We start from the raw sequence: 20,141 nt of genomic DNA on the forward strand, positions 1-20,141 counted from the left end.
CCTGGCAGTGAATAAATCCTCTTTCCATCCAGAAATTTCTTCCTAAAGTGAAAGGAAAAAAAAAAACGAAAAAAAACAGAGCAGGTAAAGTGAAACAAGTCAGTAAGGGAAAAAAAAAGTCACACTCCCTCTGTTCCACACAAAAAAACAGTGCCCATTTTGGAAAAGCACACATTTTATCGAACTATTGTTAAATACTCCAACTGCCCACTTTTTCTAAATTTTTTTTCAAGTTTGTCCTCCTTTTAATGTGGATTCCAGGTTTGCATTACCATGGTTATGGGTAAAACAAGAAAACATTTAAAATCCATGCATGAAATTCTTGAAATGGGCTATCATTTTGGGCAGCAAAAAAGCTCAAAGTGGGCAGTCCTTAAGGAAATGGAGTATAATGAGTGACTGAAAAAAATACTGTGAAATAAAGACCCCTGCCATACAAGATCAGATGGAAGATTCTTTCTTATATATTCATCACCGTCTTCTTCCCACTCTGCAACATCCTAATGACAAACAGCACCGGAAATTAAATAAAAGAACCGGTAATTTAAATAAGTACTCAAATATATGGTGCACAAGTAATTTTAGATAGACCATTTTCCATTTTTAATGACAATATAAGAAAACTGACCTTCTCATTCATTACCAATGCCGGGAAGATTGCAGAGCTCAGCAACGACGAAAAATGGGGTGAAACTAATCTCCATCCCTATTTTCAGAAGAGACTCATAATCTTAAAGAAAGAAAGCATGATGCTTAACACAAGTACTAGTGAAGATCCCGAATAGAGACTAAAAGTCTTGAAAAAAATTAAATAATTGATATGTAAAATAGGACTCAAAATGCACTCTGCTTCAAAATGGTGGGAAGTACAGAAAAGTTAGGTATCAACAAAACATTAGAACAGAGATGAACAATGATGCAAAGCACAAACAGTACCACCAAAGCAGGCCCAAAACTAGACCTGATTCTGGTTCTAGTAAGCCCCATGACTAGCACTTGTAGACTTTCTTCTAGAAGATTGAACGAAGATGAGTGGGCCCATGTGATTTGCATGGAGAGGAGATTATCTAGAAAGATTATTGGCTGGAAAATTCTGTTAGATCAACTGCTACTTTAGTTTCTATTTTGTGATAGTTCGTTCATTCTGATTTCTATTTTGTAATAGGTTTAGTCGCTAAGTCAATAGCAAACTGGCAGTTGTTATTTTGTAATAGCAATTAAATATTCCTTCTAGAAGAGTTGTTGTTTTTCAGAACTACTTACTTTGTAATATAGCACATATTATAAATAAAGCAAAGGAGGCACAAACCCCCACCAATTGAGTTATTGATAGATTGGGTTTTCCCCTCTGTTGGTCAGTGGTGAGGCTGTCCTTGAACTGTGGTGAAGCAGCTCCAGCCCTTGGTGGTGATTCCAATGTGGGGTTTGGTGGAGATTCCAATCCCAGAAGCTTTGGTGGTGATTCCAAAGTCATATAATTCTTTATTTCTTCTCTTTTCCTTCATCTTCTCAAGTTCCAGCAAGTATATCAGGATAAGCCTTATTATATCAAATTTTCAGTTCCATCGGTGTATTTGACGATGAAATATTTGATTAACCTCAATTCTGGTTCTATTTCTATCAACTATTTAACCACTGTGATTCTGTCCCCATGGTTTAGTTTACTAAATCTGCCCTAACATGTAGTGGAAAGCATCAATTGGAATCAGAGCTATGGCCAGCAGTGAATTAAGTCCATCCGGAATGACCTCCATCCAAATTTTTCTTAATCAAGCTTAGGGAGTTGAGGCAAGTGGACAAATGATTGGCTCTAATTCAGCAAAGAAGCGGCATAACAGAATCACCATTTACTTAACATACTGATCTAAATTTTGTGCCTCCACAGGAAGAGATAAGACCACCAATCAAATAACAGGAACCTGAAGTTGAGTTTACAGTTGGAGAAAATCCAACAACTGGCAACAGTCTTTGAAGATTCTACTGTAGAGGCCTACATTAAAGAGGTTGAAGCAAACAAGGTTGAAACAACGAACAATTAGATCGGGATAAAGGAACTTGGCACTACTACAGAGGTTGAGGTGGAGATTGACACAGAAGTTCCAGACTTTGGAGGACTCCATGAAGGTACCTTCTACTGCTGAAAGCCTGAAAGTGAGCCTGAGGTGGAGCATACCGAATTTGTGATTCCACTCAAGTTCTTCGAGGAGAGAGAGCCACACCTTGAAGATTTCATCCCTAGTCATGTGAGTGGCCAGAATATTGTTTTGGGCTGAAACTGGACTTACACCACACCAAACTGATCCCTAGATTTATTATAACTAAAGGACAAGTTTCTTCAAGCCAGGATGAGTTGATGCAGAGCTCAAACAGTACTAGCATGGGAGGAGAAAGAACCAGGCCCAAACCTAGACCTGGTTCTGGTTCTAGTAAGCCCCATGACCAATAGGTGTGGATGTTCTTCAAGAATATTGAATGCAGGTCTAAGTGGGCCCCATGTGATTTGTGTGGAGAAGAGATTATCTAGAAGATTGCTAGCTGGAATGTTTCGTTAGATCTACTACTAGTTTACTACTTTAATTTCTATTTTGTGATAAATCTTTTACTCTAGTTTCTATTTTGTAATAGATTTTATAGCCAAGTCAATAACAACCTAGGAGTTGTTATTTTAGTTCAATTTTGGTGTAACAACAATTAGATCTTCTTTTTGCATGGATCCTCGTGTTCGTCCTTGCTTAGAACCTCGATGTGCCGACCCCATTAAGTTGGGATAAGGCTTTGGTTGTTGTTGTTATAACAATTAGATCTTCTTTCAAGAAAAGTTGCTATTTTTTACAGTTACTTGTTTTGTAATACAGCACATTATAAAAAAGAAAAAGAGGACAACCTCTCACAAATCGAGTTAGAAATTGAGTTTTCCCCTCTTTTGGTCAGTGGTAAGCCTGTCCTTGGACAGTGGTGAAGCAGCTAATCCTGCAGGCTTTGGTGGTGATTCCAAAGTCATATACTTCCTTTCTTTCTTCCTTTTCCCTTCATCTTCTCAAGTTCCAGCAAGTATATCAGGATTTAAGCCATGTTGTATTAAATTTTCAGCCCCATTGGAGTACTGGATGATGAGCTATTTGATTGACCTCAATTCTGGTTCTGTTTTCCACCAAGTATTTTAATCACTCCGATTCTATCTGTAATACCCCAAATTTTGGAACCTTAGAATATATATACATATACTTTTTATGCTTGCTTAAATATTTAAATTTAAGGTGTATTTAATGACTTAATGAGTTAGCCTAGCGGTTAGTACCTTGACTAATTAGAGGTCCTACGTTAAAATCTTGCTAGTATAATAAATAAAGGGAAATTCTTTTCTTTTACTTCTAAGATTCTTTTATTTTATTTTTAAGATTCTCTCTTATTTATTTATTTAAAACATCCTTTGTGGACCCCACCCCATTTACACAAAACATTAAGCTAGAAGTATTTATTTTTTAAAAACATCCTTTGTGGACCCCACCCCATTTACACAAAACATTAAGTTAGAAGTATTATTTATTTTTTAAAACATCCTTTGTGGACCCCACCCCATTTACAAAAAACATTAAGTTAGAAGTATCTATTTTTTTTAAAACATCCTTTGTGGACCCCACCCCATTTACACAAAACATTAAGTTAGAAGAGTGAGAGAGAGAAGGGAGAAAGGAAAGAAAACAGAACCGTGAGAAAGAAAGAAAGAAAGAAAGAAAGGAAGGAAGAAAGAGAGAACAGAATCATGGGAAAGAAAGAAAGAAAGAAAGGGAGAGGAAGAGGGATTTTGGAGTCTACTCTTCTGTTTCTCAGCCTTCTTCAGGTAATGATGTTCTCTTTTCTGCTGGTTTATTGAGGTTTTATTTATCTTAGTTTAAGTTTTGGTTATACTTTTTTTTTTTTGGGGGGGACTCTAATTATTCTTAGGGTTTAGGATTTGTTGCCTAGGGTTTAGGATTTGTTGTATGGTTAGGGTTCTTGGGACCCATTAGGGTTTTTTTTTTTGGGACTCGATATGGGATCCAATATGGGACCTAAACCGTGACCCAAATCTGAAATTATTCATAAAAGTCTGAGATTTAATTCATTGAGAACATATATTTTTTTTTTGGGACTCGATATGGGATCCAATAAGGGACCCAAACCAGGACCCAAATCTGAAATTATTTATAAAGGTCTGAGATTTAATTCATTGGGAACATATATATATTTTTTTTTTTGGGTACCCAATATGGGACCCAAACCGTGACCCAAATATGATATTCTTTATAAAGTCTAGGATTTAATTCATAGGGACCATATGTATTTTTTTTTTTGGAGACCCAAATTAAATTAACAATTATTAGGAACTTGTGCTGGTTAGATATGGCAAAGATTTTTTAGGATTCTCTGGGCTGCCTAAGAGGGGTAATTGGGAGACCCAAAACTTGTATTTCCCTAATTGTTTACAATCCGACTGTTAACTTTTGGGCATACTTTGGGGGTTAGTAGAGCCTTTCGAAGGGAGGTTTCAATCCAAAATTGGAAACCATATGTTCAGCGGATTGAGAGTAATTTCAAAATTACTTAGATTTGAAAGTTTCACTTTGAAATTGTAGTTTTTCTAATTACTCCTTGACCACTCAGATGATCATTCTCATCTTCAGAAGGATGATAATACGTGTTGAGGGGAATTGTTTCCTAGAGTTTGACCTAGGTCTAGGAGGGTTGACTTTTTAGGTTGATTTTTGAGGAAAAAGTGAAGTATTTGAATTAGTTTTGAACTGGGAGATTAATGGGAGATGTAATTAATTGCAGGTAGTGTTTGACGTGAGCATTCAGAGCTCGGAGGGTAAAAGTAGGAGACTTGCAGGCTAAGGTAAGTGGATTATAGTGGGGTTACACCACAGATGTGTGGTCTGATTGTATGATGAGATGTTTTGTATGCTTATATGTTATACTTATTCTGAATTGTGTTTATGTGTGATATGAATTCATGGGAGTGATTGATAAATGATGAAGGTGATTATTACCATAATGTATATTCATGCGATTTGTATGTGAAGATTTTACCTATGTTAAAGAAAGTGATTTTGTGAATGTGTGAAAAGAGAGTGTGTGAGGGTAAATAGACTACTCCGTACCAGACTAGAGAGGGGTGTCCCATTGAGCCGCGGCACTTATACCCATTGTGCACAGTGGTGTATATTTAGTCACAGAGTGGTGACAACAGTGTGATTGTGTGAACGTGTGATTGTGGGGGCTGTGTTTCCCTCTCGTATTATGGGCGATGGTAGCTTATTTCCCTCAGTGCCCGCTAAAGTGTGATAAAAATAAAAATTAAAAAAATTTATGATTGCATTTTAATTAAAAGTGTGGTTTTGAGAAATTAAAATTTTTATGTTTTAACCGTTGTTTTGTCTGATGGTTTGCCCTGTGATGTGCTTTACTATTTTCCCTTACTAAGTTGTTGAGCTTAACCTATTATTTGAACATCACAGATGATTGAGAGGAAGGTACGCGTGGAGCAGGCGTTCGAGGGTGACCTGAAACTATTATCAGTTCATTTTATTTTATTAGATGTTTGTAGTAGGACGTAGATTTATGTAAACTCTGACAGAGCGGTTTTTATTTAAATTTGAGAATGAACCTTAGATTGCCACCAGTAGGTAAGGTTTGGGATATTTTATCTATGAGTAGCTGTTTTATTTTGTTGACAATATTATGAGTTCACATATGCTTGTTTGTTTGATGAATGTTTTGGATCGTTTGATCATTGCCCGCAAGGGCTGTACCCTTACCTGTATCTGGGTCTGGGTCATGACACTGTCTTTGTGGTTTCATTTCACTAATCTGTTAATCTGTCCTAACAGATTAGTGAAACATATCAAACAAGCGCTGCCTCTAAATGACAAAAAGAAAGTAGCTAAGATTTACATGGCATAGACTGCAGCCACTTCAATTGGTTAAGGTTTGTGAAGAACTAAACAAGATCCTGCTGCAACATGAAAAATCAAAGAAACTAAAAATGTGTTCTGAATCATAAAGTAAAAAAAGAGCATGAGAACTTACAGCTCCTGTCTCCATAATATGTGAAATAACATCAAAAGCTAATGAAATAATTCTCTCTGATAAGAAATCCAGCTTCTGCATGATGCAAAAAAAGTATTTTAAATTTTAGTAGAAAAGATGAATACTGAATGGTGACAAACCTGAAAAGAAATATATAAACAGGTTGGTTAAACAGTTTGGTGCCCATAACAATTTGAATGAAAATGTTTGAGAAAGCTTTTCTTACATAATTTCACCAGAATCAGGTTAGACTATTATAAGCATGAAAATTTTTCATTAGAAACGGTAGAAACAATATGGTGCTAAGATAAATTACAAAATAAAGTAATTCTACTCACAAACATAATCAATGTTCAGCTGTGCCCAAAACTGGTATCATGATAAACTATCAAAAGATCACTGCAACAAATAGCATTTAACTCCAAACACAGGATTACACCTGCATGACCATGACTTACAGTGGTATCTCTCACACACAAAGATTACACATGCCTGACCATGACAAATGTACGGTACAATCCACATTAAATGGAAGAAAAATTATGAAGACCCAGAGCCGATCTTCATAAACTCCCCAAAAGTAATATAAATAGCAGCAAAAAAGAGTAAGACTTACAGTGGTATTACAACTTTGCTTTACAATTCTGAAAACAGAATTTATCATGTTTGGCATCAACCTGAAGTGTTAAGGACATAAGAAATTAGGCACCAGTGTAGATGACTCTAAAGCAATCAAACAAAATAGAACCATATCCAATCCAAAGCATTACTTATCAGAATGCTTTCGGTGTCTGGTGACCAAAGCAAAGAAGATAAGCAAACTCCGCTTCCCAGTCTTCAGCCTCAGCAAGCACCCTTCTGATGAAGTTGTGGTACCATCAAAAACCAAAGAATCCAGAACCCGGAATAGATTGTGACAGAATGTAGGCAAAAGTGGGACTAAAGCAGATGGCATATGCGATCTCACCTATAAAACTAACTAGTGGTAAATTTTCAATGAAGGGAAAAAACAAAAGAAACAAAGAGTAGGAGGTATAATTAGCACAAATGATAATATATCAGACAGAAATGAGTTATTGGAAAATTCACCCTCATATATGATATTCCAATCAAACTTAGTGATGAATGCATAGTGCATAAGGCAACCGAGATAACCAAGAAAATTCTTGCATATGGACCATATTCACCAATAGAAAATTAAGATCAACAGACAGATAGTCATTGTATATTCCATGCACCACAGAAATTAGCTTAGCTGCTCACAAATATGAAACATGGCAAGCATTAAGTTGTGATGAATAGAATTATGAGAATCTTTTTTTTTTTAAAGGACAATGATACTCAAGCTCAGTAAGATTAACAATAGTAGAAGATAAGTTAGCAGGACATTGTGCCAAGGGTAAGAAAATTGATCTCAAGCCCAGGAAGTTTAATAATAGTAACCTGAGGTGACCCATAAGAAAGGGAAGCGGATAACTGGCACATACAGAAGGTGCTTAAGAGTATCCAAGAGCAGTAATCACTTCAATTCATAGTTGTTATTGCCTCGATGTCGTCTGGGTTTAAAATCAAGAGAAAAAAAACACACTTTACATGTTTTAATCATGAATGAATAGGATGGTACTAGGAGATTAATATGGCCAAGTGATGCGTAGTAAAGTTCGACATTAAATCATTGAGAAATATGAAGATTAATGGTGGAGTGAGTGACATCCTTCATTTGACAGCTATAATAACAACAAGAGGGTGCTTCATGATAGCAATAAGAACATTCACTAAAAGTATTTTTCCATAGAAGGCTACACTTAGATTTGACAACAAACTCAAACTTTTTTTTTTTTTTGGCATACCGAGGTCACCTGTAAATATAAAGATTGCATGTTCAAGGAAATAATTTCAAATGGAAAGAGTATCTTAACATCTATGAACTGGAGAATTTTTATGAAGGAAGAATAATAAAGAAGAGTAAGACCACCAGGAAGAGAGGGCAGGGAAGATTCAGAACTTACAGCAAAATACATGCACTTGCATATAATAAGAAGAATTCTCTCAGTTTCCATTTCTGCTCCTTCAATAGATAAAACCTGCCACATGGATCTTGAAGCTCATAACTATGCTGCCTCTAAAGTTACTCAAACAGGGAAGAAGAAATTGGAACACTTTCAAAGGAGAAAACTAGCCCACCCAACCTTGTCAACTGAATGATGGAATATAGTAAGCAAAGGTACAAGAATTTCTTTTGCTATTAGCTCTAATTGTGGCGGAACTGGCTCTTTCACTAGTTTTGGATCCAAGAAGTACTGCAAAGGTAAAGATAAATCACCAGCCAAATATACTAAAATAAGCATTTCAAAGAAAATTACTTGTAATAGAGTACCAAGAATATTTGGTCTTTCAAGTAACTGCACTGAATTGTTTTGAAACCAAGAGCTCACAGGCACATACAATCAGCAAAGAAACTATTACTTTTAATCAGTAAACCAAGACAAAAGGGATTCTGACATTGAATTTGACCCATATCCCAGAGTCTTAGAGCGAATACAGACTAAAATTGCGATCACCAACCACAATAATATATCAACTGGGGAGGAGTCACAGTATTAAAGCATGTTACTTCAAGTAGAACATCTGTTTAGTAAGGTAAGGGAACCAAAAAATATAAAGCAACAAAATCAAAATAGAAGGATTTAGCCACTTTGAGGAGGCGGCGAAACATATGAAACCATTTCAAATTTGGCACTTCCATAACCTTTACAAGAAAGTTCGTCTAACAGAGAAAAAAAGGAAGTCTAAATGAAACCAGAATAAGTTTAGTTTTTCCTGCATTCGCTATATTTACATGAGCAGATAGACGCGAATCAAGCTCCTCCCTCCGTTGGAGGTCCGAAATCATCGGGTTGTCAAACTGCCGGTCTGTGTCCCCTGTTTGAGAAGACGGACCCTCATCCACTGGGGCCAGCTCAGCGGCAGAGGGCAATTTGAGATCGGGAAGGTAACTGAAAAATATAAAGCAACAAAATAGAAGTATATGTCTATTACTTCACCGATTTAACCACTTGGAGGAGGAGGTGAAACATATGAACCCATTTCAAATTCGGTATTTTCATAACATTTACAAGAAAGTTCGTCTAACAGAGAAAAGAAGGAAGTCTAAATGAAACCAGTATAATTTTAAGTAAGTTCATGTCTCTGATAGAAGCCCATCCTGGGGCCTACACACTTAGCAAAACAACTTGAGATGATCATATTTCGAACAATAAATAGTAAAAGCAATAATTTCATTCGTACATAGTAATATTGTGTACTAGCATGAATTGAATATATGTGTCCATCAAATCCAATTTAAAGTGTTTTAAGTTAAATCAATTTGTATTATCATTTAATATGTGATATGCAGCCGTAAGGTATATGCCTTAAAGTCTTCACAACTAGGGACAGACATTCTGTTCATATAGTTATCACATTGTATATTAACCAGAATGTGACTCAAGTTAAGATTATATATGAATGAAACTGGATCATCTGAGAATATTGCATTGACTACCATCAATTGTATTAAGTAACAAGATTCCTTGTAATAGTTGCCAGTCCCCCTACCTGAGAGGTCCTTATGGTTGCAGTTGCATCTTATGCATTTTCGTGTACCAAAGGTTGATGTCTACACTGGCTATATATCGGTGCGTTAATTCACAATGTTCATCTATGAATGAAGAGATACTCAACTAGGAATCCACTCCCTGAATAGAGTGAATATCTTAAGATTATTATACCACTGTGATTGGAACGAATTCTGGGTTCGATGGTATTTTTGTAAAAAGTATACATATACATTTAAAATATTATTATTTATAAAATTTTGTAAGGATTTAAAAGTATCATTTTTGGGCAACTAGTTTTTTTTATATTTGTTGAATTTGACTCCTATAACAAAACCCTAACTGGTTCCCAATAGGGTCCTATCACTTGGCAATTGGCATGTGATCATTTTGGCATATTAGGGTTCTCATATTAGGGTTCTCATTCTATAAATAGAGAGCTTAGGTAAGGGGTAGGGCATGCTTGTAGTAGCCTCCCTCTCTCTCCTCCTCCTATACTTTATCTTCTTTATGAAATTAGGGTTTTGAACACTAGTATATGAAGATTAATTCCAGTGCTCTAGTTCTCTGTCAATCGTTGAACTCCTTTAGAGGTACTGAGTTTGTGGTACAATGATTTAACCTTACAATCCTAGTTTTTGTTTTTGTTTGCATGCACTTCTGTGAAATTTGACATGGTCTCATTTTGATTTTCAAACTCCAAAGTTACGGACGCAATAATTTCATTCTTACATAGTGCTGATACGTGCTAGCACAGAACATGTACCTGAAATGGTCTAATAACTGCTTGAAGAACGATGAGGCCATTAATAGTGTTCCATCGAAGATTCGCACCTTCACTAATAAGATTACTGTTATGAATAACTGACCGCAATTCAAATATAAGCTCAGGCCACGAGTTCTCTTTCACAAATTCAGCAACGACAATAATTCGAAACTGAAGAACACAGATAATTAAAGTGAGTAAGTTCTAAACTTAATAATAGACGAATGAACGGAAAGGTAGTTGAATGAATCAGAGATAATGTATAATGCCTACAGCTTCAACTAAAACTTTAAGAACGGCCGGTTCGACTTGAAGCAGAGCGCCCAGAAGACAAGTTCTAAACTCTTTACTGACTTTAGAAGATGGATTATCCCCACCAATACGACGCCCGGTGAAATTCTTAAGATATGTAGCAGCAGCTATTCTTTGTCCCTGATTTTCGCCTCCTATATTAAACCCACAAGACGAAAATCATCAATAGTCAGAATTCAATTCAAGTCTAGGGTCCAGATGACAAAATTATATGAAAAAAAATTGAGGACTTGGGGATTCTACCGGTAGCAATGGAGACGAGGGAGAAGGGGAGCTCTGGAAGAACCGAGAGATCTTCGAGGGATTCGGTCGCAGAGCTTACGACAGCATCATCTGAGCTAAGCGTCTCATCGAATAGCTGAGCAAGTCGGGGAATTAGAGGTTCCATGGATCGATGCGATCCTTCCGGTGGAATCCCTAATCGAACAATCCCAGAGTATGGCAGCACCGTAGCAGTGATAGAGCAAAATGATGGAGAAGAAGCGTGGAGGGAAGAATGGGCGGGAAATTTTGGTTTTATATGTGGCTCTCACTGCGCTCGCCCTTTGATATCAAAGGACCGCAGCTTGAATCGACTTTTATTACAGTTGTACCACCGTTAGGGATCGAAATCAACTTAATAGTGCGACTTAAACCGTAGCTTCCTCTTACCAAAAAACAGGCTTAAACCGTGCTTCCTCGCCTTACTTACGTCTACGTCCGGGTTTAGATACACAAGAATCGGATCCGGAATCCGGATACGTCAGAATCGGTGAAAATCGGTAAGGAAGGGGAAAAAAAACTACTTTCCATACATCGATCAGTCTGGTCCAGATCGGCCATAATAAACCAAGGGCCCGTTTGATAACGTTTCTGTCGTTTCAGTTTCAAGAAACAGCAGAAACATAAATTTCCGTTTCTAGAAACAGAAACGGAATTGAAGGTGTTTGATAAGTCATTTTTTTAGAAGTCGATAGTAACCAATGAAAGAATGGCCACAAGTCGTTTCTAGAAACGGCGAAACAAGTTGAACTTGTTTCGCCTAGGTCGTTTCTTGAACCATAAATAAGTAAAAATTTCTATTTCTATTTCTGAAAATAAGTGAAACGGAACAGTTTTATCAAACGCTTTTTACTCCGTTTCTGCTGTTTCTGGAAACAGAAACGGCAGAAACGCGTTTCTTAAAACGTTATCAAACGGGCCCCAAGTTTTTCATAAATTGGTCCACTTGGCCATTCAAGCATATTTGCTTATAAAAAATTTGGTAGAAAGAATGTTACCCTTCAGACACAAAAGGTGCAAAAAGACTGTACTATTTGACGTAGAAGATGCTTTCATGTGTTCTTTCATTAATCTGCACATTTGCATGTCCTTCACCAATAAAGTAAAGCTCTCTTGCCCAAAACATATATAGGAGGGTGCAATTTTTTTTTTTTTTTGGTGCAACATGCCAACACATTAGAATCTTAGATAGTTGAAAATAACAAAAAAATACATGGACATACAAAGGACATCGTGTGTCACTCACTTTTTTTTTTTTTTGGTAATTTACAACACCACTCCTAAAGAATGCAACTATTTGAGAGACACCTCGATACCAAATTATGTTTGCATCCTTTATTGTCAATCTCTATTAAGTGAGCATTTGAAATGGTGATTTTACGCTTTTGAATAAAACACATAACTCAATCTTATTTTTTCAAATCAAAAACCTGAAATCGAAACACCTGATTGAGCCCTAAATCCTTTCATTTCATCTTATTCCCGATCAAAACTACTCACATCCTTCATCATCATCTTCTTCTTCTTCTCCAACCGTGGCTTCCAGTAATTGGGATTTGGCCATTTGGGTGTCGTCGTCCCAACATTTCTTTCTGGTACGTTTTGGTTCATTTAGTTTACATAATATACTTGACCAAATCATTAACTTACAAGACTCACCATGCACAACATACCCTGCCACCACGTTACCAAGGGACCCAAATCTACAAATATTCATTAAGGTTGCGATACGCGATTGATTTTCATGTCAGTACCAATCGCCTGCAACTCGGCGGCCCCAAAAGGGACCACTGCGGCGGCAATAGGGTAAGACGGAATCATCCCTGGATTCCTTGCCCCATAATATGCTTGTTGCTGGTTTAACACTTCGGGAACCACACCAGTTGGCGAGTGTTCATATGCTTCCATGATTGTAACCTCCTTCACTCCCCCACCGTACACCTGACCCACACCATGAACTTGATATATGAATCCCACCGGGAATCTCTGAATGTAAGTTGACAGCACCAGAATTACTACAGCAGAAACTTCACCGGGCGGCACAGGACTGGGCATGTAGTAGACATGCATCAGTTGGACCGTCGGGCTTGGAAAGTGACTCGTCGGGAAGTACTGCCATGTTATTTGTGTACCAATTTGCCGTGAAACTGGCTGATCAGTTGTCTCCCTGAAACTATCGAGTTGGCTTTCGCTTGAGTCACTCACACGATTGGGGTCCTCTAATTTGATATTGGCTGGTGAAAGGTCAGGGATTGACGGAACGCAGGGCTGCGATGAGGTTCATCCGTAGGGAAACGAAGCAGCCAAGGTGGCGAACCAGGATCAGAAAATGATACTTTCTCGATCAAAATGGGCGTGGTTTGGGGTTAGGGGATTAAGAGAGGATATATTAGGTGCTTTGTTTTTTATGAAGATATTTTGGTACATCCCACGCATACGACACATGGCATCGATCTATTTTGCATCATGTGCAAGAGCGTGTAATGAATGTTGGCCTTATTAAAAGGATTCATTGTGCCTCATGAAACATTGGTTCACTGATGGGCAAGCATTTGCGGTTGATAGATAACATGAGGAGGAGAAGGATTAACATTGCATATATCCAAGAGACTAGATGGAAAGGGATGAAAGTTAAGATGTTGGAAGCTAAGATGTTGGACGAATTTAAACTTTGGTGTGTGGGAGACCAAAGTGGTAGAGGTGGAGTTGGTATAGTGGTGGATAAAGATTTGAAGAATGACGTGGTAAATGTTAAACAAGTGGGAGACATGATCATTTCCTTAAAACTTGTATTAGATAAATAGGTGGTCAACATTATTAATGTTTATGCCCTCTTGGCAGGGTTGGATGAGAGNTTTTTTTTTTTTTTGATAATTTACAACACCACTCCTAAAGAATGCAAGTATTTGAGAGACACCTCTTGCATGATACCAAATTATGTTCGCATCCCTTATCGTCAATCTCTGTTTTTGAAATGGTGATTTTACGCTTTTGAATAAAACACATAACTCAATTTTATTTTTTCAAATCAAAAACCCGAAATCGAAACACCCGATTGAGCCCTAAATCCTTTCATTTTATCTTATTCCCGATCAAAACTACTCACATCCTTCATCATCATCATCTTCTTCTTCTTCTTCTCCAACCGTGGCTTCCAGTAATTGGGATTTGGCCATTTGGGTGTCGTCGTCCCAACATTTCTCTCTGGTACGTTTTGGTTCATTTAGTTTACAAAATATACTTGGCCAAATCATTGACTTACAAGACTCACCATGCACAACATACCCCGCCACCACGTTACCAAGGGACCCAAATCTACAAATATTCATTAAGGTTGCGATACGCGATCGATCTTCATGTCAGTACCAATCGCCTGCTACTCGGCGGCCCCAAAAGGGACCACTGCGGCGGCAATAGGGTAAGACGGAATCATCCCTGGATTCCTTGCCCCATAATATGCTTGTTGCTGGTTTAACACTTCGGGAACCACACCAGTTGGCGAGTATTCATATGATTCCATGATTGTAACCTCCTTCACTCCCCCACCGTACACCTGACCCACACCATGAACTTGATATATGAATCCCACCGGGAATCTCTGAATGTAAGTTGACAGCACCAGAATTACTACAGCAGAAACTTCACCGGGCTGCACAGGACTGGGCATGTGGTAGACATGCAACAGTTGGACCGTCGGGCTTGGAAAGTGACTCGCCGGGAAGTACTGCCGTGTTATTTGTGTACCAATTTGCCGTGAAACTGGCAGATCAGTTGTCTCCCTGAAACCATCGAGTTGGCTTTCGCTTGAGTCACTCACGATTGGGGTCCTCTAATTTGATATTGACTGGTGAAAGGTCAGGGATTGACGGAACGCAGGGCTGCGATGAGGTTCATCCGTAGGGAAACGAAGCAGCCAAGGCGGCGAACCAGGATCGGAAAATGATACTTTCTCGATCAAAACGAGCCTGGTTTGGGGAAAAAAATCGTCTGCAATTCCGATCTCGTACAATTCCGTGCAATACCACCTTTAGGGGATGACACGTGTATTGATACCAATGCAATGATCCAGATTTGATTTAAATGCCTCTTCACTGATTTAATGTTTTATTAGTTGTACCAGATCTGGACCATTGTATTGGTATCAATACATGTGTCACCACCTGAAGATGGTATTGCACGGAATTGTACGATATCAGAATTGCAGACGATTTCAACCCCTGGTTTGGGGTTAGGGGATTAAGAGAGGATATATTAGGTGCTTTGTTTTTTATGACGATATTTTGGTACATCCCACGCATACGACACATGGCATCGATCTACTTTGCATCATGTGCATGTGCAAGAGCGTGTAAGGAATGTTGGCCTTATTAAGAGGATTCATTGTGCCTCATGAAACATTGGTTCACTGATGGGCAAGCATTTGTAGTTGATAGATAACATGAGGAGGAGAAGGATTAACATTGCATATATCCAAGAGACTAGATGGAAAGGGATGAAAGTTAAGATGTTGGAAGCTGAGATGTTGGACGAATTTAAACTTTGGTGTGTGGGAGACCAAAGTGGTAGAGGTGGAGTTGGTATAGTGGTGGATAAAGATTTGAAGAATAACGTGGTAAATGTTAAACAAGTGGGAGATATGATCATTTCCTTAAAACTTGTATTAGATAAATAGGTGGTCAACATTATTAATGTTTATGCCCTCTTGGCAGGGTTGGATGAGAGCTGTAAGCTACAATTTTGAAAAGACATGGATAAATTGATGCATAGCTTTAGACCCAATGAAAAGATTATTATAGGAGGTGATCTGAATGAACACATTGGTAAAGATAGGAGAGGTCATGTGGAGGTGCACAGAGGATATGGAGTTGGGAGAGGAATGAGGAGGGAACCTCAGTTTTGAACTTCGTAACTGCCTACGATCTATCCATTGCTAACACTCTTTCCTTGAAAATGAAAGAATACTTAATTACATACAAAAGTGGATAGCATTTTAGTCAAATAGACTTCTTCCTCACTAAAAGGTGTGATAGATGGACGTGTAAGGACTGTAAGGTCATCTCTGGGGAGAGTTTAACCTCTCAACATAGATTGTTGATCTTAGACTAATGCTTATGTTTATCGAAGAATAAACCAAGGAAATATGTTTACCCTAAAGTTAGGTGACGGAGATTGAAAGATGAGTCAGTGAAGTTTTTTACAGATACTGTGGTGAAGCATGCGAAGTGGGAATGTGATGGGGACGCCAACACAATGTGGAATAAAATGACGGATTGCATTAAAAACGTTGTTAAAGAGATTCTAGGGGTGTCTAGGGGTACTAAGTTGAACCCTTGGGAGACTTGGTGGTGGGATGAAGAGATTCAAGCTGTCATCAAGACTAAGAAAGATAATTTTAAGATTTGACAAAGGACTGAGGAAGCTGAAGATAAAGAGAGCTATAAGTCCACCAAAAACGAGGCAAGAAAGATAGTGGGGAAAGCAATGACGAGGAAATATGATGACTTCTACAACAATTCAAATACCAAGGAAGGGGAAAATGCTATTTATAGGATAGCTAAATTTTGGGAAAAGAAGAGCAAGGATTTCGACCATGTTTGATGTATTAAGAATGAAAAGGGTAGAGTGTTTGTCAATGATGAAGACATAAAGAAGATATGTGATGAGTATTTTGTAACTTACTTAATGGAGACAACACTAATAGGAGTGGTTCGAGTATTCTGCTTGACAACAGGAATCATTGGTATGAACGTAAGATAGGAGTGACCGAGGTTATTGAAGCCCTAAGGAAGATGAAGGTAGAGAAGACTTCAGGTCTGGATGAGGTCCAAATTGAAGTGTGGAAGAGCTTGGGACCACGTGGGGTTGTTTGGTTAACAATATTGTTTAACAAGATCATGAGCACGAAAAAGATGCCAGGTGAGCCATACTATGAAACTTTAGGAGAAGGTAATAGAAGTTCGCATAAGAAGAGAAACCAATATCTCAAGGAACCAATTCAGTTTCATGCCTGGGAGATCCACTACAGAAGCGATTTAACTTCTTAGAAGGCTTATGGAAAAATCAAGAACCTACAAGAGAGATCTTCATATGGTATTTGTCGACCTAGAAAAAACCTATGACAGGGTCCCTAGAGATTTAATCTGGCAGATTTTAGAGAATAAAGGGGTATCAAGTAAATACATGGATATAATTAAAGATATGTATGGTGATGTGGTGACTAGTGTAAGATCAGTGGAGGCCAGAGTGCTCAGTTCCCAATTACTATCAGGCTACATCAAGGATCCGTAGTGAGCCTCTACCTATTTACTCTAATCATGGATGATTAACTATGGATATTCAAGGAGAGATCCCGTGATGTATACTTTTTGTAGATGATATTGTTCTGGTCGATAAAACTGTGGCATAAATTAACAATAAGTTGGAACTATGAAGATACACTTTGGAATCAATAGGTGTTAAAATAAGGAGAACGAAGACGGAATATATGTTGTATAACTTCAGTTGATTAAGGATTGATGGCGAGAGAGTAAAAATTGAGGGAAGAGATATCCGGCAAAGTGACTACTTTAGATATTTGGGCTCTACCTTAAACAAGGAAGGTGAGATTGATGATGATCTTTCTCACAAAATTAAAGTAGGATGGATGAAATGGAGAGGGGCGTTTGGAGTGTTATGTGATCGACGTATTCCTTTAAAGCTTAAGGAAAAATTCTACAAGACTGTCATAAGATCGACTATTATGTATGGTGCAGAATGTTGGACAGTCAAGAAGCGTAACACAGATAAGTCGAATGTGACAGAGATGGATGTGCGGCAAAACCTTAAGGGATAGAATAAGAAATGACCAGATTATAACCGATTTAGGAATTGCACCAATTCAAGATAAGCTCAGAGAATGTCGGTTACGATGGTTTGGGCATGTTCAAAGGAGGCCTTTGGATGCCCATGTACAGAGGAGTGACTAAATGCAGTTGGATGGAGCTAAAAGGGCTAGAGGTAGGCCAAAAATGACCATATATGAGTTAGAAAGAAGAAACATGAAAAAATTAAGTCTTCACCCAAGTATGGTATCGAATAAAGCTACTTGGAGGGCTATGATCCGGCTTTCCAGTTCGTGAGTGGGATGTCCAAAAGTTTTTTTTTTTTTTTTAATTCATGTAACAGACCCCATTTAGTTGGGATAAGGCTAAGTTGTGTTGTTGTTATTGTTTTTGTATTTTTGTATTTAGATAAAAATATACCAGTTGATGTCAGCATTTAAGGAATATTCCTAAACAGAGAGTGACGGTAAGAGGTACGGGCATAATTTGGTATTACGAAAGCTACACTAGTTATGGCAATGGTAACCACACCCTCCCGGTCAATGTCCCTTGAGCCCTCCCTCAATTTGGATGTAATTTGCTAGTGAAGTGAAAGAGTTTGGATCCCCATGATTACCTGGTTGTACAAGTTAGCATTCAACACTTATCCCATTTTCTATCAGTAAAGTGCATGAGTTTGGATTCGCAAGATCACCTGATCATACAAATCAGCATCCAATATGTGTCCCACTTTTTACAATTATAAGGGTGAAGAATGATTTATTTAAAAGTAAAGAGGATAGGTGTTAGTTGCTAACATAAATGATCAGGTGATTGTACGAACAGCTAATCCTTTCTCAAAGTGCACAGAATCTTCCATCTAGAGTTGTCAAACTGAATATCGATCTATAGGGGAACTCAATTAGTCATATGATAGAAAATTTGATCAGTTAATTGCAGTTTGCCAAATCGCATCTGGATCATTTTCTCTATAACCTTTAATTTCATCTGGATTGCTAAGAATCAATGGGTTTATAAGATGGGGAAAGGTTCCCAACCCGTAACAGGATATGAACATTATAAGCAAGTGGATTCTTTACTTGAATCTCCTGAACCTTTCTCCAATCCTCAACAATAAAGCCAGTGATGCCATGAACTGACTACCAAGGATTAATTCCAAACACATCAAGAATTATTGTTATTGATGGAACTAGCATGGTTTTAAGTATCTCCGATACCGATACGATACCCTCCGATACGTATCTTAAATTTAGTCGACCGTTACAATACACACCGATACGATACATTGAATTTTTTAAATCATTTCGTATCGATATATATCTTACAATACATACCGATATGCATCAATACACCACTAATACACATCGATACGATATGACATGCCTCGATACGACTATGAAAAATATAAAATTGAGGTAAAATGTACGTTTCGGTATGTATTGGTACGTATCGGTGAGTATCGATATGTATCGGTATGTATCGATCAGTACGTATCAGTATATATCAGCACGTATCGGTGAATATCGATATATATATATCGATACGTATCGGCACTACGGTCATATAATGGCCAATATGGGTAATTTTTCAGAAAAAAACAATTTTTTGAAGGGTTTTTGTTCCAAAGTTGTTGTCAGCCATATTTCTCTCTAACTAAAGTGGAAATCAAGGTTGGGAACAAGGATTTTACATTTATGGGACAACTACAGACCTTGAATTCTTAGTACGATACCCTCAATTTAGTGTTTATGCACAATACATATTATCAATAGCTTTTTTTAACAAATTCTTTATGCAAAAGTGTTTAAAAAAATGTTTCCTATCCATTTATGTGTGTATCTTTAGCGTATCTTAGTGTATCTCCGATATGATACGATACCCTCCGATACGTATCTTAATTTTGACCGACCGATACAATGATCGATATCGATACTTTAATCCTTGGATGGAAGTTTCGACTCTACATCTTTTGCAGCTGGCTTGTGTTTTATCATAAATTCCGGGATTTTGAAATGTCGTTTCATAGCAATCTCTTTTATTATTGAATGAGGCTTTCTATTTTTCAATCAAGAAAAAAAGAAGCGCATAGCCTTCCAACCTCAGCCGTGAACTCTCTAAAACCCACCAAGGATGATCAATCCAATCTTCAATCTCAACACTTCCATGGCGAGATCAAACGACCAAACTTGGCCTACAATTTGTGCTTTGTTTCCCCTCCACGTTAAATACACATCGGTCAGACCAATGTTTGGCAACAGTGCCCCTCTCCATCGTGCTCTCTGGCCGACGACATGTTGATTGTGTTCAGGTAGGGAA

The 20,141-nt window shown here is 37.8% G+C and overlaps 1 protein-coding gene across 1 annotated transcript in view; it reads right to left on the bottom strand.

The window, feature by feature from the left end:
* Positions 1-11,294, bottom strand: part of LOC122091724 (importin beta-like SAD2 homolog) — a 20,130-nt gene extending 8,836 nt beyond the window's left edge. Inside the window, exons 1-11 of the mRNA XM_042661831.1 lie at positions 10,987-11,294; positions 10,705-10,877; positions 10,432-10,602; positions 8,259-8,369; positions 8,079-8,153; positions 6,840-7,036; positions 6,686-6,746; positions 6,070-6,144; positions 629-706; positions 438-500; positions 1-42 (exon numbers count right to left, since the gene is read on the bottom strand). The exon at positions 1-42 is cut by the window's left edge and continues 66 nt beyond it. Of these exons, the coding sequence (XP_042517765.1) occupies positions 1-42; positions 438-500; positions 629-706; positions 6,070-6,144; positions 6,686-6,746; positions 6,840-7,036; positions 8,079-8,153; positions 8,259-8,369; positions 10,432-10,602; positions 10,705-10,877; positions 10,987-11,131 (1,191 nt within the window). The 5' untranslated portion in view covers positions 11,132-11,294. The remainder of the gene's footprint in view (positions 43-437; positions 501-628; positions 707-6,069; positions 6,145-6,685; positions 6,747-6,839; positions 7,037-8,078; positions 8,154-8,258; positions 8,370-10,431; positions 10,603-10,704; positions 10,878-10,986) is intronic.
* Between the last annotated feature and the right edge of the window lie 8,847 nt (positions 11,295-20,141).

This window comes from Macadamia integrifolia, chromosome 10 (genome assembly GCF_013358625.1).
Source record: "Macadamia integrifolia cultivar HAES 741 chromosome 10, SCU_Mint_v3, whole genome shotgun sequence".
Classification (NCBI taxonomy): domain Eukaryota; kingdom Viridiplantae; phylum Streptophyta; class Magnoliopsida; order Proteales; family Proteaceae; genus Macadamia; species Macadamia integrifolia.